Source organism: Galeopterus variegatus, unplaced genomic scaffold (genome assembly GCF_000696425.1).
Source record: "Galeopterus variegatus unplaced genomic scaffold, G_variegatus-3.0.2 Scaffold1871, whole genome shotgun sequence".
Classification (NCBI taxonomy): domain Eukaryota; kingdom Metazoa; phylum Chordata; class Mammalia; order Dermoptera; family Cynocephalidae; genus Galeopterus; species Galeopterus variegatus.
The window spans coordinates 196,551-219,620 of NW_007727982.1; the positions used below are offsets into that span (position 1 = coordinate 196,551).

The window sequence follows — 23,070 nt, forward strand, 5'->3', positions numbered from 1 at the left end:
CCATTTTGTAATTACAAATATTATAGTATAAAAATGTTTCATAAAATCTGTAAGCCTTTAAATCCCAGACAAAAGCCAGTGGAGTAGAGAATAAAATACTGAATTAGCAAAATTTAGAAACATGTGTTTTATGAAAAAGATTTTTTTCTGCTTTCTGTAGGTAATCCTGTAGATATTTTAAATACAAATTATTCTCAAATAAAGACTGAATTTATATTTTTATCTCATAGCCATTGTACTAAAAAAGCTTGTTAACTCTAACAAATCCAGAAAATTTCATATCTTATTTCTCTACTTTTCTGTTAATTATTATATATAATGTAAAAATAAAATTACAATGCGAGAAATACCATTATGTGGAATATAAAAGCATTTTTTTGAACAGCTATATACACTTTAAAAAATAAAAATTATAACATCATGTAATTGTCATTTAAAATGCATGTTCTTCCTCAGATTCAATATTTTACTTGCAGCAATAGGTCCCCCTGGTGGAGATTTAAAATATATTTTGTCCTATTTTTCTATCTTTCTGAAGCACTATTCTAATTTAAGCAATTGGATTAAGTACCACTCTTCCTTGAAGAAATGTGTAGCAAAAGGTTTAAGAGAAAACTGGCTGATTAACGAAGGTTAGAAGGTGTGTGGATTGACTATCATCTCCTCTACATTTAAATTTGTTCTTAATAACATTCATAATTGCAGGAATCAAGGCCCCTCTCCCTAAAAATAATATTACCAAAATATAAGGTTTTCGTTGATGGAGATTAACAAAATTGAATATGCAATATAATGAAGCTTTAAAAAAAGACATTCATAGATTATAAGAATCTAGCTAATGATTCCTCTTATTGGTCTATACTCATGTATACAGGCAAATTGTTCCTCAGAAAGGAAAGAACAATCATTGTTCGTTGAAAACTCACAAAAATATTACCAAATGTAAGTACAAAGAGATACAGTTATCATTGTTATGTTAAATGAGATAATATCCTCACAAGTGATATATTATGGAAGAAATAAGTGTACCAATTTCTATCCATGAATGAAACAGAAGTTCTTGAAATGAAACCAGAACCACATGTTCCCATTAAATTCAGTCAGTGGATGCCCACCCAGAAGCATGGTCACCTTGGAATAGTATAAAACTCAGATTTCATCCCATGCCCTCTTGAAAACTAATGTTCAGTGTCAGCGTACTGCAAAAACTGAAATTTGATGATACTGTCTTTTTTTAGCTGTTTCCCACACTTTAGAGGTCCTGAAGATCCCCATTCAAGATCAGTTTATAGAATTGCAAATCACTTGAATCCACAGGCCAATGACTCTACTTGGCAGTCCTTTCTCTGCCATCAGTGTCCTAGTGCCACTCACCATTTCTCTGTGACTCCTCCCAATTTCTCCAACATCAACCCTAAATTTCTGGCTTCCCTGAAGCTTAGGAATCCCTGCGTAGCTATGGATATGGTTAGTGTATTTCTTAATGCTTAATTCACCAGAATCCTGAGTCACGTTTTGAGAGATACCAGGCCAAACATTACAATAATCTTAATTCCCCTAATTTCATGTTCCTAGACTTTTTTTTTTTTAAGGAAGTAATATATGGGGTATGTCACTGAGCCAATAATGAGTACAGTATGTGAATTAATTTGCACTTCAGGAAACTTCTACATCCATACTGTAAGCCATATTCAAAGTCAAGCTCTCTTTTATCTCTTGATGCTCACTCATCTTTTACCTCAGCCTGGATTCCTGGAATCAGTTTCTTGATTACATAGGAGCAGATTAACAAATTTGTAGATTAACAATACTAAGGTATAGCAGCAGTCTAACAGCACTTCTTTAATCCCATGGGAGACAGGGGAGAAGAAGGGAGCAAAAGTGGTGGAAGGCACAATTAACTGACGGGGAGATGAGCCTTGTCCCAGGTCTCTGCTGTGTCTAATTATGGTTAATCCAAACACTCTTCTATCTGACCCCAAATAACTGAAGTTGATTCCGTATTTGTCTCTTTTTCTTTCTATCTGTTTTGTGATCTATTGTTTCCAATTTAATAATCCTACTGTTTCTAATTTAATAATCCTTGTGCTGGAGAAGTTTGCTACAAATCCTTTTTTGGAAAAAAAAAATGATATATAAAGTATAAATAAAATAGAAACTAAGAGCTCTAACCCTTTAGAAGTTGAGACCCTAATAGCTGCTAGGAATCCAGATTAGCTGTTTGAAAATAATTTTTCAAAAATATCTTGATCTTGGGCCAGCCCGGTGGCACACTGCTACAGTGCGCCGCTTGGGAGCGTGGTGGCGCTCCCACCGAGGGTTCAGATCCCACATACAGACCAGCCGCTCACTGGCTGAGCGAGGTGCGGGAGCAACACCGAAGGTTGCGATCCCATTGCCAGTCCCGGTCCGGTACGGGCGAGGGTTGCGATCCGTTGCCGGTCACGAAAAAAGACAAAAAGGAAAAAAAAAATATCTTGATCTTAATAACTTGGATAAAATATAAATCATGATTTTTAAGCTTATTTCGACTAAATGTTAACAACATATGATTTATCAAGACTTTCTAAGAATATATTTTCTCCAAATGGACCGAACACTTGGCTTGCTCACCTGTTTATGAATACTCCAAAAAAATTAATCTGAGTTTAGAATTTACCCCTAAGAAAGAATTTGCCCAAGAGTTCCGTAGAGGCCCTGAAGTTCCCTGAACTTTCAGGATCAGATTGTAAAACTGTAGACACTTGGGCCCATAGGCCAATAATTTGAACTATAAAACAAGCCTAATTATAACAATTTATATTTTAATATAACTTTGCAATTCACAAAACATTTTCACAAGTATAATTTCATTTAATTTTTTACCAAAACCAAATGAGGTAGTTAGAACAGATTTAATTTTCTAGTTTTTTTTCATCTTTCCTAGTTTTGTTCTTTTTAAATTTTTGTTAACAAAACATTTTCACAAGTATAATTTCATTTAATTTTTTACCAAAACCAAATGAGGTAGTTAAAACAGATTTAATTTTCTAGTTTTTTTTCATCTTTCCTAGTTTTGTTCTTTTTAAATTTTTGCTGTAATAAAACCAATCAGTTCTCTCTGAACAGTTTTCTTTCACAAAGAAAATTCTTAGAATCCAAATATTGCTGTTTCTCTCCCCCTCTTTAAGGGATTTACTTTGTTTTCATTGCCAATGTTGAAAAAATCCCACCATCTCTTAGGACTTAGATTAGCAACCATTATCTCCCAGCAAGACTAGTACAGGAAAAAATCTCCTGGAAAGTTTAGTTTTAGCCAGCTATTCAGATTTAATTGAACGCTTTCAATATTAATAAAAAATGGAAAAGGAAAATGTAGATTTTCCTTAAGAGATGGTTACATCTACGTGTTTGGCAGGGACTTTAAATTCATGAACTTTCAAGACACAAAGTGCATATTTTAGAATGAAAGATTGCTTCCCAGTAGGTCAACCCCAAACCTTTAACCTGCTGTTTCATTTAAGGAGGTCCTCAATGGAAGAAAATATGATTTGGAAATATTTTTATCACTTAGCACTCAGTTGATGTATATTGAGTGATTTTTACACTAAAGAGCCATCCATCAGAAGTAGGCTTTCATCAATAAGTCACCAGAATTTATGTTCTACAACAGTACATGTTTCCTTGCTGTCAGGTTTACGTGGACCTTTTGGAAGACCCTAGGGACAGGCGGTCTATGGTAATGTCATACAGTGAAAATGTTCGCTCTTTTCAGAGAACACAGTGGTGTGTTGAACAAATGTTACAAGCATATTAAAATCAGAAATGTCGACTCCAGGTATTCTATTAAGTATCCCTAATTTCTTTTACCATGAAATAAAGAAAACCTATTTTTAAATTTTTTAATTAAGTATAAAATGGAGGTAACCCTGTTGATCTTTGATTCTATAAATGTCAGTAATCTTTCTAAAATCATCATATAATAAAAAATATTTTACATATTCTCAGAATAGCATGATGTACAGATTTCCAAAGTTCTAATGAAAAAGATAAATTGGAGTCTTGTAGACAATTAGATAATATTAATAACTATTCCTAATATTTAGAGTAATCTCATGGAAGTAATTTTAACATACATCTATCTCAGATAAACCAGAGACTTAGTTTTACTAGTTTTAGATTTTACTTGGCAATTTTTCATAGCCTCTAGCATAAAGTTTAAAATGAATGCTTTAACTATAGGATGTACTGATCTCAGAATCAGGAAAAGTAAACAAATTATCTATTCCAATTGAATGGGTGAGCCTAGGTTAATTAAGCAAGATCTCCAAGATTCAACTAAGCTGTCATCTGGATGACTGCCATATTTCATTCTGAGATTTCCTGCTTACAATCCAGATTCTGAACAATTCATAATTCTTCTATTAAAATGACCTTTACTGACATCCTCTCTGATGAATACACTTGTACTGAGACCTACGGAGCTTTGCTTTAGACTATCAGGTTCAGGTCCATAAATCTTGCTACCTCCTCCTGTCTGTCTTAATGCCTCAGAGACCCTCCCACATACCCTTTAACCAACTAAACTCCTAAACCCAAGGTTCCCTGCATTTCAAGCAGTCCCTAAAATAAAATCTTTTCCACAAAGATAAATTGAAAAAAATGTTTTCCTAAATTTTACCCTCAAAATGAAAACCTTTTGAGTGTTCACTACTCAATATGCACTTAGCATTTGCTTAAGGCTGTATCTTTAATTTACTTATTTTCCAAACTCATTTACTTTTTCAATGTGTTGCCTCCATGAATATAAAAATATAGTCTAAGATTATAAACTTCCAGAGGTCTGACACTAAACACTAACTCAAATGGAATAACACATAATACAATGCCATGCTAGATTAAGCATAAATTAATAAATGTTTTTGCTACTGAGCTTCTGAATACCAAATTCTATCTCTTTTATATTTTGTGGTTTTAAAGGTCTGATCTGTTACACCTTGGGTCTATACAAGTTTAGTCAGCTCTAGAATAAGAAATCTTGGCATTGAATTCCAATTGTTACTGCCTATTACCTTGAACACATTGCTTTAATCCTCCAAACTTCGGTTTTCTTGAGTGTAAAATAAAGACAATTCAACAGTATGTACCCTTATATATTTTAAGATTAAAATATATAACTTCTCTAAAGTAACAGTGGTTACTATTCCCAGACATCAAGTGATCATATGACCTGGTTTGCCTAGGACAGTTCTGATTTATATCTGTTGTCCCAATGTAAATAGCTCCCCTTGCCTCCAAGCCCCTTTACTCTTAAAAGTAACCTGGTTCAGACTTCTGGTAAAATGGCAGAGTAGACAGTCGCCAGCGTCACTCTCTCCCACAAATCAACCAATTTACTTAAAACTATAAAAAAGCAATTACGGCCAAGCTGGGTCCACTAGAGCTCAGGAGAATAGGAGAGACCTATGAAGTGTATGAAGGCAGGAGAAGCCACAATGAAAGAAAAAAACCACTCTGACGGTTTCGAATCCTAGCTGCTTCCAGGCTAGAGCTGCTGAGCACACGGAGCAGGAGCTGGCAAAAGCTGCAGTTATGCCCTTCAGATGGAGTTGCTTAGATGAGGCAGGGGAGAAGAGGTCCTTGGTGGACTCCAGGACAGCAAGACCACTAATAGGGTTCCCATGGACCCACACAGGAGCAAAGAGCCACAACAACTGAAAAAAAGGAGCCACTCAGAGGCCGGTGAGTCATCACAAGTGACAGGCGTGTGGCCTGTCTCATGGGAAGTGCTTGGAGTGTGGGCAGCGGGGGAGATGGGCCCACCAGGAGAACACTGGTGCACAGCAAGGACAGCTGATCTGAAAAAGGAGCCACTCAGAGGCCGGTGAGTCATCACAAGTGACAGGCGTGTGGCCTGTCTCATAGGAAGTGCTTGGAGTGTGGGCAGCGGGGGAGATGGGCCCACCAGGAGAACACTGGTGCACAGCAAGGACAGCTGATCTGCCCCCAATCAGTGTAGGACCACTCAGTTGAGACTGGTCAGGAATATAGAATTCCAAGGGGTGCAGTTTAATGAAAAGACTCAGGCCCAGACCAGAGTCTTTCTACACAATCCAGGTGTACTGGATCTCATGAGAGCCAGAAGTTCCTATAAAGTCAACCACTAAAACCTGAGCTACACAAAAAGCCTTCCCTAGGGAACCAGCAGCAAAGCAAAAATTTAGCTCAACCACAGAGCTTAAATACTGGTCCCCACAGAAAGTTCCCCCATTTTAGAAGTAAGCAAAGGACAACAAATTCATTCCAGCACAGAGTTCAAGTGGTGGGAACAGCAAATAATCCAACACAGAACTGAAAGAAAAAACAAAGTACCCACAACCAGAGACAAAGTTTGATATTAACTAGTAAAGATCTCATTTCACCAAGAACACCTATAATATGTAGAAGGAAGTCCCCTGGGCTACCAAGCCAGAAAGAGGGGAGGCCCAAGCACCTCAGCCATGCTTTCTGACACCCGCAACCAGTCCAGAGGGTGGGGGCCTCAGGCCTTGGCCACACACCCCCACACACACACACGAAGAACCAGCCCAGCAATGACCACAAGCTGCTGCAGGAAGCACCCCAGGTTCCCAAGCTGAGGTTTGTGGGGGGGCAAGGGTTTTTGCCACACCCCCATGACATCTGCATCCAGCCCAGCAATAACCAAGCCACTGCTGGAAGCCCCCTGGTCTCCCCTGTGGGAATAAGGGGGGTGCCTAAGGCCTCAATCCTGCCCCTCCTCTTTTCTCCTTCTACCATCCCATTTCCTTCCCCTTTCCCCTCTCTCCCTCCTTCCCAACTGCTCCACATCCTAGAATGTAAAAAAATAATATCAGATGGTAAAATTACATGTTGACCTGTACTGGTTATTGGGCTATTTTTCTCCCCACAGCTCCAAACCTCTATGCTATACTCAACTGTGTAATACTATGGCTAGGACTGTGAAAACTACATTTCTCCTTTGCCAGCTGAATTTTTGTAAAGGTCCAGTAATAGGAGGACTAGAAGATAAGAGACAGGAAGACAGGAAGAGGGAGAAAGAATCTTGCCATTTCCTGCTGCTTGCTGTTTCCATCAGCATCCCCAGAACAACAGATCTTCATTCCAATATCAGCAGTGACAGCAACTGGAGAGGTTCCAGTCTCCAGCTTTTTCTCACCATTTCCTAAACCAGCCTCATCATTCCCCCCATCGCCTGCCAATGCCCCCTTCTCAAATGTCATAGTGCCCGCTCTGCTGAACCTTTTCTCCAAGGATCTAGTTTCTAGGAATCACAACCTCTATATTGTTCCCTCAGGCCTAGGGCTGGTAGCTGTTTCCTGCAGCTAACTATTTCAGTGTTACCTTTCTGCTTTTTCAGTTCTCCAATACCAATTTTACCATTCCTTATACTACACTCTTTATTTAGTCATGTTCTTCCTCCTGTCCAGACCCAGACTAATACTGATAATATTCAGATGAATGGGATTGAGGGGGAGGGGAGAATTTTTGCTTTTACTTTATAGAATGTCTCTGTGTATTACTTATGTAATTCACATTTAATTGCATATCGTGACTTTTGAAATTTTTCCCTTCTTCACGTCTTCAGAATATTGTAAATAATCTTTTGAGAACACACCACTTTTAAACCCTCAAGAGAATTTACTCCCAAAGACTAGCATCAGATGGCTTATGGAGTGGAGGACATAGACACTGTCTACTCTCCATGGTGCTTACTGATGTAAGGTCATTAACACCACACATCAACTCAATTTGAAAGCCTTCCTTTGGAGTGCTGTATGAATTTCCTGCAATAAAGGATTAAATAAGCCTAGCACTATACCTACCGGTGATATTGTAATATAATAATAAATAATTTTTGGTCTCTGCCTCTGGTTCCTGGCACACAGTTCCTAACCCCCTAGAAATCTCCAGTGATCAGTCTTTTTTGAATGTTAATAAAGGATGGCGGCTGGGGGCCTCCATTTAGCTTCAGGATGGCCTCAGGATGGGGGAGGTCCGGTTGCCAGGGGAACCATGCGATTACAAGGTTGAAACTTTCATCCCACCACCCCACCTCCTGAGAGGGCTAAAGGGCTGAATGTTGCTTCCAGTTGCTAAACACATGAAGGTGCCTGGAGAGTGGGGAGCCTAAAGAGAATATGGAAGTTCACACTCCTTTCCTCATACCTTGCCTTATATATCTCTTCATCTGGCTGTTCATCTGCATCCTGTGTAGTAGTACCCTTTATAATAAACCAGTAAACACGTTTCTCTGAGTTGCAAGCCATCCTAGCAAATAAATCAAACCCGAGGGGCTTGTAGAAATTCCAAAGTTTCTCATATCATGAAATGACATGATGATAAATAATACTAATATCCACCTCCTTCTTTTTACAGAAAATTCACTCCTTTCTTCATATTGACACCTCTACTGGCCAATCTTATCGGCCTTTCAACTCGAGAGTTACTGATTAACTGGAAGAAACTTGAGAATAACTCATTTCCTATTCCAAGGCAAAGCTTCCACAAACATGAAGAACAGAGATGAGCAGTCTTTCCTAACCCACAGTAAGAGAAGAAACAAAATTTCTGGTATCCTAAGGAGAAAGTATTTGTATCAAGAACAAAGATATGTCTGTAAGTGGCAAAAAGTAGTTTGGGTTATTGTTCCAATAAAGTGGTAGAAGACTAGCAAGCCTAGATTTTTGTCTATTTTATTCTTCACTTTCCTGGAAATCAATACATTTTATGATCAAGAAACAGAAGGCAATTCATCAGTAAAGGTAGAACAATTAAACTTGCTTTCTAGATAGCTGTTTGAAATATCATCACTGTTAATATTCTTTCTAGTGGGCAGCTCTTAATACTCTAGGAGGCACACTATTTTAAGTGCCTCAAATTATACTGTCCTTGAAATTTAAAACAAGAAGTCTAAAGAAAGATCACTTAAATAGACAACTCTCTTCCTGGGAGAGTACATACCACCAAGAACCAGATTATTTTGGTATGGATACCATTTTTCCTATGGCCTAGCTCCGATAACTACTTGTTTTCCCCCAACATACACTTCTGTAAGGCAGAAGGGCCCACCAATACCATGTAAGTTTGCCTCTACTGTTTCCTGGTGAATCACAGAATGTTCCTTTATATAGGTAAAACGTAGCCTTAAATTATTTCTGTGGCTTACAGTTTTCTATTTTCATCACTGTGACATTTAATTGAGTGATAATTACCTTAACAGATCAAAATTCAAAAATTTAAATCTTTCACTTTGTCAAATTAGATGATTTAAACTACATTCATTCAATTAGTTTAAGAGGGAAATATTCAGATTTAACTGTCAAACTTATGTAAGGTACCAAAAGAGTTATAGAACATAATACACGAGGATAAATGGGTCGATATGCACAACACTTATTCCCTCCAAACTGAAAGATGTGACTCTTAAAAAAGGAATTAGGCTTACATTGAGTCATCTTGTCAAACATGATGAAATCTTAGGTAATGGAAAAATATGCTACTTTATTGCTATTTGTATTTCAATTTTTGCATCAGAAACTGGTAAAAGTGTAAAGAGAAAAAATTTAAGAAATACACTATTGAGAGTTAACAGATATTGGGTAGCAAAATAAAATAGGAAATTCACCAAACTTTAAAATACTAATAAAATAAAAATTTTATTAATGAAAGTCTAAAAAACGTGCTCACCAAAATAAAATACTAATGTTAAATTAAAAACTTCAAAGAATGTATACCAGATGATTTGATTTTTTACAACTTTATATAAAAGCTATACTATAAATACAAAGCTAAACTATTTGAGTACCAACAATACTGTTCATACAAAGAAACTTAACAGCAGTAAAATACAAATACATAAAATGCATATTTTTGGTCCTTTTGGAAAGAAGAACTAAGTTGGTTTCTTTTTTAACATGGCTCCAGGCACAAAAATAGAATATAAGATGGTAACTGCAACATTCTTAGTGTTTATCCTTGTAATTCTTTAAATGTCACCAGTCATAATAGCAATGAACTCCTCTTGATTTACTGTGGTAAGAAAGAAAGTGTAACAGTCAAAAATACAAACACCTTATTTTTTCAGAGAATATAACTACCAATTTACACTAAGTATTTTTTAAATTTTACATTATACAAAATTCTTGATAAATCAAGAATGGCTTTTGTTTATTAAATAAAACTTTGTGAATACAAAAATACCTAAATATGAGACAAACATTATAAATTAGTACATATTCTATAACATTAACGAAGGAAAAGACATATTATAGGTTACTGAAAAAGTCAAAGTCTTCAAAAAGTTCATGGAAAGATTCATATTATCTTTTAATTCTATTTTTCAACAAACTTTTTGAAGTATGTCCATTTATCTGTACATACTTGCTAAACTAAACTAGTTCAAAAGCTGGACATTTTTAATTTCTTAAGTGGTTAAACAATACTCTTTATTATCTTTACAGTTCATTTAGCAAATCTTTCCTTCATATGTAAGCTTGAACATACGACAAATGTAAATCAGTAAAATTCTAAAAAATGAAAATATATTAAAATCAGAAAAACTTTCAAATTGTTGTTTTTTGAACTTCTATATATTTAAAAGCCTATTTAAAAAATAATAATTGAAACCACGTCATCATACTTCAAAAGTATTACTAGAAATGGCAATTTGAAGAAAAATGCAGATTTAATATTAATTACCAAGGTAATACAGCAACTATAAAATATAGATGTAAATACAGGAAATAATCACTGATAAAGACTAATTACCAGAATATAAATATAATGTAATATAATTAACCAAAATTAGAAATAAAATCAGTAAGAACCTCCAATTTATAAAGTATAATGTTTAGGACAGCAATCTAGAAATAAACAGGATATCAGATAATCTTATTAAATATAATTTTTAAAAACCAATACACATACACACCAATTAATAGAAATGTTCAGAAAAGAATGCTTCCTCTTTGTAACACAATGATTTCATGCACCCTAATAGTTAATACATATCTTAACAAAACAAAACAAAAAACAAGGCACGAGTTATGAATGATAATTTTGATACTGGTAAAAGAATACTACATCGAGAAATAAGAGACCTGGCCTCTAGTCATAGCTCTGCATAGAACAGTTCTGTATTTCATTTTCTTCATCTGAAAACACTCAACTATGACCTGATGTTTGAGGTTGTTTCTAATTCTTAAATACCTCAGATGGTAATATATGAAAACACTCCATTGAATTAACCATTTTTAAATGCCTAGTGAGTGCCAATGCCATACTATTTATACTACAAGTACAATACATCAAACAGACACCAGGGTTCTTATTCTGAAATTAAATTGAGGAAGACATTAGATGATATAAAATTGTTCATTTTCTTAAGTGTAACAATGATATCATAGTTATGAAAGATAATATCCTTGTTCTTAGTAGATGCATGCTAAAATATTAGGGGTCAAGTTCTTGATATATGGAACTTATTTTCAAACGGTTCAGAAAAAAACATACATTTCTTAAGTGTAACAATGATATCATAGTTATGAAAGATAATATCCTTGTTCTTAGTAGATGAATGCTAAAATATTAGGGGTCAAGTTCTTGATATATGGAACTTATTTTCAAACGGTTCAGAAAAAAACATACATACCACAGATAAAACAGAATAAAATATTAATTACTGAATCTAGGCAGAAGATACAATGATGCTCACTGTTCTAATGATTTTTCTCCATGTTTGAGAATATTTATAATGAAAAGTTAGAAAAAATTAACCAATTAAAAAATGTTGTATATCAGGAATAAAAGAATATACTGTTTCCAGATACTACATAAAAAACCAGTTTTAATAATTATGTTAATCAGGTTTTATATATGAAAAAGAGAATACTCTGTAACACAAAACATGATTATTAAAATGAAGACCAAATATTAGTGTTGGGAAAAAAATCCATTCTAATAGGAAAAATTATTACTGATGAGAAAAATTCAGATAAAATTAAATCAAGACTTGGGCTCCAAACTAAAAACATAGGATTGGAAAGGAAGTGGAAAGAGAGCTGGGCTGGGAGAATAGCATCAGAAATATAGAAAGAGAACAGTGTATCCCTAGCAAAAACAAGCTATGAGTTAAGAAGAATGAGCTGTCCAGAAGCTGGTAGAGAACAATGAATCCATGCATTCAGTATTAAACATCTATAAGACGCTATGACAGACACAGTGAGAATCGAATACAAAATCTATAATACTCTTAAACTACTTTCAAGGATCTTACAAACTGGAGTAGTGATTTTTAACTTTTGCAGTTAAACAAACACATTTGAATATCCTATGAAAGCTATGACTCCTCTCTCCCCTCAGTAAAAAAAAAAAAAAAAAAAAAAAAAAAGTTCAAATATATAAAATTTTAAAACAACTTAAGCAGCATGTACCCTCATTTAAGAACCCCTGATTTAGGGATTCTAGACTGAGGCATCTAGACCAAAACAGGAATCAAGAGTATATTCTTAAGAAAAAGAACATTATGAAGACAGCTTTAGAATTATTTGACTATATATCATTTTAAATAGTGTAATACAGCCATGGTTAAAATATTCAAAATCTGAAAATTACTTATGTTTTGTGACTTAATGATCTAAAACTTTTTCACAATCTCTAAAATTTCAATCCTGGAACTTAAAATTAAGATTATAGAAGTTCTAAAATCATAAAACACTTAATTTTTAAATTATTTGTATATAATTACTTTAAAGTATAATAGCATTTAAAAGTATTTTAAATTAGTCCATGATTTCATACCTAAAAACATAATACTTAAGTCCAAAAAAGCAAAAAGTAGAAAGTGGCCAAGGAAATTAAACTAGCGACCTCTACTACGAGAGAAACTTTCAGCCAATTAAAAGAGAATCTGTAACACTTTTGCCCATTTGGTTTTATAACCTTCTCTATCAACAGTATCTTATATCAAGTTCCTATAATAAATCTAGCATAATGCCTAGCTTAAAAGAAGCCTTCAATAAAATGTTTATTGAATCAAGCAAATATGACACTTCACTGTCTTCTACATTGCCTTCTTTAACAAAGTTTTCATAAATCAACCATTTCATATGGTAAATCTTACTCAAGTCACTAACAATAAGAATTTTCAAGAATTAAGTAGATTAAGTACCTTAGAGATCATCTGGCTTCAAAGGGAAATAAACAAATTTTAACATAAAAGTACCAGTTAAATTTGTTGTTGCTAATACATTGCTTCCTACAATAGCCCGTAATTTTTTAAATTCCATAAACACAGAAGCCTAGTTAATATTTTACTTTACCCAAAAGGCAATACAGTATTATATTTCAAAGCACATTCTTTGTCGTTATGAAGATGTGAGTTTGATTTCTGGCTCTGCTATACATTTCCTTTGTAATAACCTTGGGCAGATTATTAATCTCTCAAAGCTTTAGCTTCCTCTTCTATTCATGCATCTATCCTATGTATGTACAGGTATAATACTATATCTACTTTACAAAAGCTATTATGAAAACTAAGTGACAAAATTCAATGTAACACACTAAGCACAGATCTAGCATATGTATAGTAACTGCTAAATAAATGTTAACAGTCACCATTATTTAAAAGATGATCCACTTTGGCTTTTTAAATGTTACCTTAATTTTTCCAGAAAGATGAGCCATGTTTTATCTGTCTTGGAGGTGAGAGAGGGAGGGGTGCAATTCTTTCTGTATGATTACTATAGCTTTATGTCTAACTTTTAGTATATCTTATTTATCCGTAACTCCACATTCACCATGTTTATTACTCTATATACACAATTTAAGAAAAAACATTTTCATTGCTTTTAGATACTGAACAGTGTGAAAATTCACAAAGACAGAGAATTACTAAAGTCTACAAAAAAGGCAGCAAAGTATTATGATCTTTAGCAATTTAACATACAAAGAAAGCAGTTTGTATCTCTAAACAAATCTTGGTTTACAGCCAAAAGAATCCATACTAAGTGTGTGAAAGTATCAAAACAGTTTGTTCCTCTGAATGCTATGAGCCCTCAATGGAACTCTCAGAATTCACACAGAGACTATTAGGGGAGGCTTTTGAGAAAAAAAAAAAAAAATGGTGTTTAAAATGTATCTGGGAGAATAAATAACATTTTAGCAGACAGAAGCTGGCAATTAGAGCATTCTAAGATTAAGGAACAGCATGCCAAAATGCACAGCATAAAAACATGTTTTCAGGGTAGACAGTATTTTGTCGAAGTGTGTACATGTAAGAGATGACGGCTGAAGTAGAAAAGTGGAAGAATACAGTGGAACATAAAACAGGTTACATAAGGTGAGACAGATCATAAAAGGCTTTGAACTTTACTTGTAGGTAGTAAAGAATCACTCTAAGTGTTTGAACATGCAAATGACATCACTAAATCTGTATTTTAGGAAAACAATGCTATCAGTAGACTGAAGAAGAAGAGACTAGAAACTTATAGACCTAGAGGGCAATTAGGAGGCTACAAGAGACTGCAAATTGCAGGCAGAAACCACATCTGCCTTTTTCACTGTGTAGCACCTGTCAGCACACAGGACACTGCACCCAGTAGGCAGCCCAAGGAAAGAAAAATTGAGACTATTATAATATTCCTAAAAAAGAAGTTAGGTCCTGAACTAGGACAGCAGTGGACCAAAAAAAATGTATAGATTCAAAACATTTGAATGGTAAAATCAACAGAATTTAGTAACAGTTTAGAAGTGTATGCAGGTTGAGGGAGAAGGCATCAAAGACTGAAATATTACTGTGTGCCTGAAATTTTGGTGAGGTATCATTTTCAGAGAAAAGTAAAGTAGCTTCTTGAAGTATCAAACCGCATATTATAATCTGTATATCTGGTTTTAAAGATCTGTTTCATTCTAAATTGAATATATGAAATATCTATGCAAAAAGCCCATTACAGGATGAACAATTAACTGAACAAAAAGTGATAGTTTGCAAAGAGTCTTGAAAATTCATTCTAAATTGAATATATGAAATATCTATGCAAAAAGCCCATTACAGGATGAACAATTACACTGAATAAAAAGTGATAGTTTGCAAAGAGTCTTGAAAATCATTTGGTTTTAGAAAAATTTACTATATATGTAGCATCAGGAATACTTGGAAAATACATTTTACTTAAAACTTACTCTCTCCATCACCATCTTTATCAAATTCTTCTATCATAGCCCGAAGTTCTTCATCACTCATATTTTCACCCAATTCTCTGGCAACACGTCGTAAATTCCTCAAGCTTATTTTACCTGAATCATCATCATCAAATAGTTTAAATGCTTTCAGTATCTCTTCATGTGGATCTCTTTCCAATATCCAGTCTGTCACTACAGTTAAAAAAAAAACAAACAAACCTGCATAATCATGAAGGCATTCCTTTTTTAATCAACCAAGTATTAGATGAGAATTAAAGCTGTGAATCTTGTCAACATTTAGTCTGATTACAAAATGTCAAATTAGATCCTAAAAACTCAGATAAGCCTGAAATTTAATAAACCAAATCTGTATTTTAAAATGTAACCTTTTTATTATCAACAATTTGTCATTCTAAGAGTAACCAAAACTATATCACACAGAAACAAAATAAAAAGAACTACATTTATGCCATATTTACTTAAGGTCTGCTATTATCAAGAACTGTACTAGGCTCCACTAACATCAAGCACGCAAGTCTAGGAGTTTGTAATCTAGTTGTAGCGAGACATACCAATAAAACAGTTAGAGCCAAATAGATAAAAGCTGTTTGCTGGCTAAACTTACTACTAACACTGATTCTCCCTCAAATTTAATACAACTTAAAAATAAACAATAACAACAACAAAACCTGAGAAAGTAACAGAAAGCATTGCCATCACTGACACAATCTCGGACAGTACATGAAAATTCCACTGATATCTTCATGACTACAAAAACCTACTGGTTTTCGAAAATGTGGAAAATAGTTGAAAGGACTGAATCTGATTACAGTAATAAAGCCAAAAGAAAACACTGGAAAGGAAGTCTCTTTGAAGTCATATCTATTTTGTTTGGCAAGATGGTAACTCAAAGACAACTAACTAAAAATGAATGTGAATAATTTCAGACTTCACAATAGTATATTCTAATATACTAAATATAATCGTATATAACAAAATAGTGAACTTAAAAATTTTTTATATTACCAATCTTTAATCAATAGCCATATAACAAAAATTGAAGTAAAAATATATGGTATAATATTTTTTAAGTTATTAGATAAAATTCTGAAAATATCTTAGTAAACACTTCTGAAGTAATTATACATGCTATTCTATCATTACAAGAAAAGGTATTTATGACTTTCACTATGCCACTAAAAATAACCCAGCCCTGTTCAGGCTTACAGAATCATCAAAACTCTACTTCTTATAGATGGAAGGTACTTGAATGTTTAATGAATCCAAAATGAAAAATACAATCCAAGTCCCCAACAAGTTATTGTTTTGCTGCTGTTTCATCCATATTTGGTTAAATAAGCACCTATTCAAGCTAATGTTTTATCATCTGCACATATATTCAAGTTTTCTTTTCCATTAATTTTATCCAAAAAGGCTTCCAAGTAACTAATTGAAGTATATTACTATAAGTATGCAAATCATCAAAGCTCATAAATATTCAGTCAAAAAGGAGTTGGCATATATACAGCCATAACACCAAAATAAAATACCGCACTTAACTCTATGGCTCATACTCAACTTATTTTGAATTTAGTCCCAACAAAAAAGCAGGACAAGGAAAAAAAGTGTTAAGAAATTTTTTTCACCAATTAAATAATTTACATGACAGGTGAACCAAAAAAGCAGCTTGCTGAAAGTATTAATGTACTTAAAGAAGCAACAGGGTGATCTGGGGAACAGATGGGACTCCAAGATGTATGAATTCTTATCCCACTGGTGCTTTAGTTGTGTTAGTTATTTCACATTTATGTATCTATATAATCTTTTATCAATACTCTACCTTAGAATGTGGCTTTTTCTTAGAAATTATAAATGTCCATCATTCTGGACAGCTAAAACATTACCTAGTGTAAAAGTTTATGATGACTCTCCTCTATGCCTCAGGTTCTATTCCTATTCTACAAAGTAGAATTTAATTATAAGAAATAGATATTTTTTTCAATGAAAATAAGTCAATTGACATACAAGCAGTTAAGGTAGGTTTCATCTATTTCACAAAACTCCAAATTTCTGTCCACGTAATTCTATTTTCAAATGATTTAACTGTAGTATCAGAAACATATTTCATCAAAATAATTAGACTTTACACATACAAGCATAAAAATCACATAATACAGCAAATTTAAAAACCACATTAAAAGTAAATCAAAAATCATTAAAGGTAATACTAGTAACATGGCTTCAACTATATGTCTCACTGCCTTTTGGAAGTTTGCATCCAAACATACCACAATTACTTTAAACTCAGGATGCTGGACTCCAAACTGCTTTCAATATCACCATGGTAGCTGTCGATACTTCCCTCCACCCCACAAAAGATAAAAGCATCATTAACAGCTAGTTACCCATATTTGAAAAATCTGAATCATTTTCAATCCATAAACCTAATCAGTGTTTAGATCTGATCGTACTAAAGATACTCTCTTTTTTACTCTTAAATGTAGCTCTTTTCTTTTATCCTCACCAACCTCAGTATAAAAAGTCTAGTATTTTCTGCCTGCAGTCTCTCTTCTCTCCAACTTATCTTCAATACTTTCCTCAGTTATCTTCCTAAACATATCATATTCCCTACCTTAAAAATTGTCAATGATCCTCTGCTGATTAACATCCAAATTCTAAATGTTATGCAAGATTTTTTACAATCTGGCTCAATCCTACCTTTGCAGTCATTTCCCTATCCTCTAGCCAAGGGGTCCACCTGAAGTTTCTCAAACGTACTATACTTCTAGTACCACTCTTTGTTGCTCCTGTTTCCTATGTCTGAAATGCCTTTTCTCTACTTCTCTAATCTTCTCTTTGGAATAAAATCCTATTCACACTTCTAAAGGCCTAAATAAAAATTCCCCTCTGCAAAGTCTTCTTTACTTCCTCTAGATCAGGGATTGACCAATCTTTCCTGTAAAAGGCCAGATAGTAAATACTTTAGGCTTTGTAGGGGAACGTAAGGTCTCTGTCTGAACTACTCTCTCTGCCACAGTAGCAGGAAAGTAGCATACAAGAACGGGCGTGGTGGTGTTCAAATAGCAGCAAAATTTGGCCCAAGGGCTATAGTTTGCTGACTGCTGTACTAGACAAAATTATTAGTTATCACATAGTACCACAGCTTGCTGTCACCCATACTTAAACTGTATGCTCCTTGAAAAAAGAACCTCATTAGGAACTTTTAATTAATTCCCCTTCCTCACCCCTTGAGCATAGTACCTAATGCCAAAAAATTCAGTACGTTTGTTAACTAAGCAAAATGAAAACAATAATACAATGAATCATAACAATAAAACAATGAATACCAAATTCTATTTTATACAGGCAATTAAATAACACATGCCAAAAATAGATGGAGTGCAAACATCTGACTTATCTTGGTCATAAAGACAATTCCTAAAACACCCATGTTACTCAATAGCCTCGTGCTGCTTTGACTCTAAACTTACATTAAATATATTTTAATGCTTTTTTCTAGTACTGAGAAGAATCCATTCAAGTGCCAGACATCATCCAGAAATACCTGTGGGATACTGTCCTTAGGCAGTAATAAAATGGTACATAAAACTAAGACTTGAATGTTCTGACTTTGGAGTCATTAGTCCCAAAGCATAAAAACATATACTGTATTAATCTGTGGTCAGTTATTAGTTAAAAATTATTAACAAATGGGAGGAATACATAGTTCTTGACTGATTCCCAAATACTAATAAATTTTTACTTGACAGCTGGTACTCTCAATAGGTAACCTTAAGACAGCTAAGGTATGTGATGAAGAAAAGGTTGACTTTTGAGAATCAGAACTGAAGTTTAGCCACAGCTATTTATTCTAGAAGGAACCCAGTATTTCTGCTCTATTAACACAGAAAAGACGAGGTATCAGGAAAAGGTAGAAGTGACATGGGACCCTGGTCTCAACTGCTAATAAAAATCACAATTTTAAAACTGTATTAATTTTAAATGAAATCTATTTTGTAAAATTATTAATAATGTTGACATAGCCTGCAACTACAAAAAGAAAGTGAGAAAAATATACACAGAGTAGAATACTTTATGCCCCAGTGATGCATATATGATTACTTCCATCCACTGAAACAAGTGAAACAAAGACTATTTATTACAAGTAACAATAATAGCAGATAATAATGTGGTATCATCGGTTTAGAAAAATAATTTAATAGAAATAAACCCAAATATTTATACATTCTATGTATAAAGTTATAATAGCAAAGTCCCTGACTTCCAGAATCCTCTATTCTGAAAAGGCCTGATCTATATATATGCTATAAATAATTCATTAAAATCAACTATACAAAAATTTAACTATATTAAGCCATGACCCATTATCTTCAATTGCTACTCTAAAATGTTTTCTTCTGCTTCCAGTCTGCCAACTGCCTCCCTTACCACAACATTTTCTTCAATACCAACTCTAAACAGATGACTTTATTCACTGAAATCAAGGTCATCCAGAGTATGTAGCCCCTCATAAACTTTGTCAACCTGAGGACATATGCTTCATCTATGACAAAAGATACCAACTGCTACGAGTTTTCTCTTCTCCCACTTTGCCAACAAAAATCACATACCAGTAAGGTCTTGGGAAATATTTGCCAAACAGCAGGACACCACATTTTCTGTTATATTGGGAGGAAATACTTTTTGATCACCTTTTTAGTTTAACACGTAATATAAACACACATCACTTGAAAAAGTATCTTTCTATAAAAAGCCACACAACAGTTCCTTGGTTAGAATCTTTAAAACAAAACAAAAGACAAAACTATATATCTCACAGTAAAGCTGTAATTATATTTTTCCTTGAATATCAGAGGGAAAGTACCAAAAAAAAAACAAACCCTGAATAAGAGCCACATTATACACCAATGTTCAATAATAAAATTCCATAACCTAGAGAATTTATTAAAAATACTCATATTAACCAGATAATGTCCTAACAATTGCTGATTACATAGACTATTAAAATACACACCAACTTCATTAAAATCTTCAAAGGTGATTTTCCCTGTGGCTTCTCTGTCATAATCTTTAAGAATCTTCAGTACATCAGCTTTTTTTACATCAAATCCCAAGGCTCTCATTGCCACCTTTTGGATTAAAAGGGAAGGACAAATTATAAAACACTCTGAAAAAGAAGTGATTTCCAAATCATATCTTAAGATGTAAGTTTTTATATCTTAAGAGATAACACATTAATAAAATGTAATTCTTTTGCATGTTTTACATCTCTAAAATAACAAAGTGAGTGTTGCTGTTCTCTCCTGAAATTAAGAATTTTTTAAATTTACATATTACTTTTTTTATATGACAAGCTAATCAATAAGTGTTTGCAGAATATACTACATTATGCACTGACAATGCACAGATCATTTTAACAAGCTATTTGTTTTCAAAGGATAAACAACCAAAATGGTAAAATGGCATCACATAAATATTAAAAAGTTAATCTATAGAAGATATAAAAACATTAAAATAAGAACTACCATCAGACCCTACATGATTAGTTATCCATTAAGTAGTCCAGGACCCTGAATTTAGAGAAAAAAGAGATCTTGTTACTGGTAACAAGTAAAGAGACATATGTTAATGGTTAAAGAATTCTTATTTGGAAAGATTCGAGTATTCCTTGATGGATAGATAAAGTGGAGTGGTAGGGCATTTGAACGAATGACTGGTATTAAAACAGACACCAAAACAAAGAATAGGTTTGAGGAACAGTGAGCACAGTAATTTACCTTACCTGAATAGAAGAAAGCAGCAAATGAGAAAAGTAGATGGTAGTAAAAGTGTAGAGAAAAAAAAAAGGAGTATTCAATACAAAACAAAGGAACCTGAATTTTATGTAGTATGCAATGATGAGACAGTAAAGGTTTATAAGCAGTGAGCAATGTGGTGAAAGAATTTTTAAAAGATCCAAATTGAAATCTAATCATAGTGTGCAAGGTGAATTAGAAGTAGAGAAACCATTTAGAAAGCTCCAGATATGAAACAAGGTTCCGAACCCTGAAGTCAATGTCAACAAATGGAAGAGAAATCATAAAGGAAGAATTGATCAGATCTGAGTAACTAAAAACACTGTGGGAAAAGAGAGCCAAAGAAGACTACAAGATTGAGAAAGGTAGACTTATTGGCATATTATTGCTTTTATATATTCTATTCTGTCACTGAATAATTCCTAACCCCCACTTGGATGCTTTAAAATCTCGTATAAAGTTACTAAAATTAAAACTACCAAATAAACATTTATATTCACATATCCGTGTGACTAAAAATTCCAAAATGTTATCTTTCTCAATGTGTTGAATGTATGACTCTCGTATAAAGTTACTAAAATTAAAACTACCAAATAAACATTTATATTCACATATCCGTGTTACTAAAAATTCCAAAATGTTATCTTTCTCAATGTGTTGAATGTATGACCCCCCGGACTACTCTAAACACCCATTTGCCCTTACAGCTTTATAAATATTCTCGTCCTTAAAGTTGACATTTTTCCCCATTAGCATGTGTCAACATCAGACCCCTCTTATGTTGTTTACACTGCAGAAAGTAAGTTGAGACTGTGTTACAAGCATATTTAAACTAAAAGATTAAAAGACAAATAACATTCCCACAATCTGAAAAAAAAGTATAAGTCACCAAGAAAAAACAAAAACAACAGTAGGAAGAAGAATACGGTAAGAACTGTTTAAATTCCATAGTTTGAAATCCTTTATTTGTGCAAATGAAAAATAAGCTGCTTCCACAGGAACGTATTTATACATCCAAAATACTGTTCGTTTTACCATGTGAAAAGATTTTCTGAAAGATATGTTAGGGGTTCTATTCAGTTTTATTATCGCACCTAACTGTGAATGTTTAAAATTGCTTCATAGTTCCAAAACCAGTTTAGTTAAAATAATTATATAGAAATGTATTTTAAAGCAACTGTCAAAAATGCAAATCATTTTAACAGAGAAATATATATTTTAAAGTATACTATTACCTTTAATTCGTGATAGTCTATTGCTTCATCTTTGTCTGTATCAAACAGTTCAAAAGCATCTTTAATTTCCTGTTTCTGTTCCTCGGAGAGTTCTCTTCTTTTTTTTCTCTTTGTTTTGTCTACTACAAGCTCGCTTCTATGAAATGGAAAGAAAAAAGTCTTTAGTCCACTTTAATTCTATACTTAATGCAAATTAGCCAATGAATGATTTTCAAAAAAGAAATATTTTGAAGAACGATAAAGAAATTTTCCCTCTATGAGTCAATGTCCTTCTTATTCCGTGGTCCAAACTGCTATAAATTTGCACTTCCCAAAACTGAAGACTATTACAGGTTAAAAGAACTGAGGATGAAACTTTCCCTCTTCTCAGCTTTGTATTTTATTGCTGCTCATGTTACCGTGGAAGAAACAAGAACTGTGAATAAGAAACGTTACTTTTTTCTCAGAAACCCCATGAAAGTAAAATTCATAATTCACGATCACTATATATTTGGTTTACTTTTGATAGTTCTTTATAATTAGTTCTCAAAATCATTACAAAAATATATACAACTTATCAATTAACTTTAAAGTATTTGGCATTACAGGTTCAAAATGCTTTTAGATGACGTTTCTTTATTTGCAATTTCTTCCATTGATACTAAGAAATCACTCAAAATATTAAAGTCTAAACATATTACTAATACCAAACGCCAAAAAAAGTACGTAATATTTGTGCTTAATTCTATATAATAATGTGAAGAATCTTGTAAGTCTCACTTAACATTTAAATCATAGGCTAAACTTCTAACGAACTCTGGAAAAACTTAAAGAAAATA

General features: G+C 33.5%; 1 protein-coding gene across 1 annotated transcript in view; it reads right to left on the bottom strand.

Moving 5' to 3' along the window:
• Positions 1–9,279: 9,279 nt before the first annotated feature.
• Positions 9,280–23,070, bottom strand: part of CETN3 (centrin, EF-hand protein, 3) — a 15,480-nt gene continuing 1,689 nt past the window's right edge. The window contains exons 2-5 of the mRNA XM_008579372.1: positions 22,253–22,388; positions 20,237–20,351; positions 15,202–15,393; positions 9,280–10,050 (exon numbers count right to left, since the gene is read on the bottom strand). Of these exons, the coding sequence (XP_008577594.1) occupies positions 10,007–10,050; positions 15,202–15,393; positions 20,237–20,351; positions 22,253–22,388 (487 nt within the window). The 3' untranslated portion in view covers positions 9,280–10,006. The remainder of the gene's footprint in view (positions 10,051–15,201; positions 15,394–20,236; positions 20,352–22,252; positions 22,389–23,070) is intronic.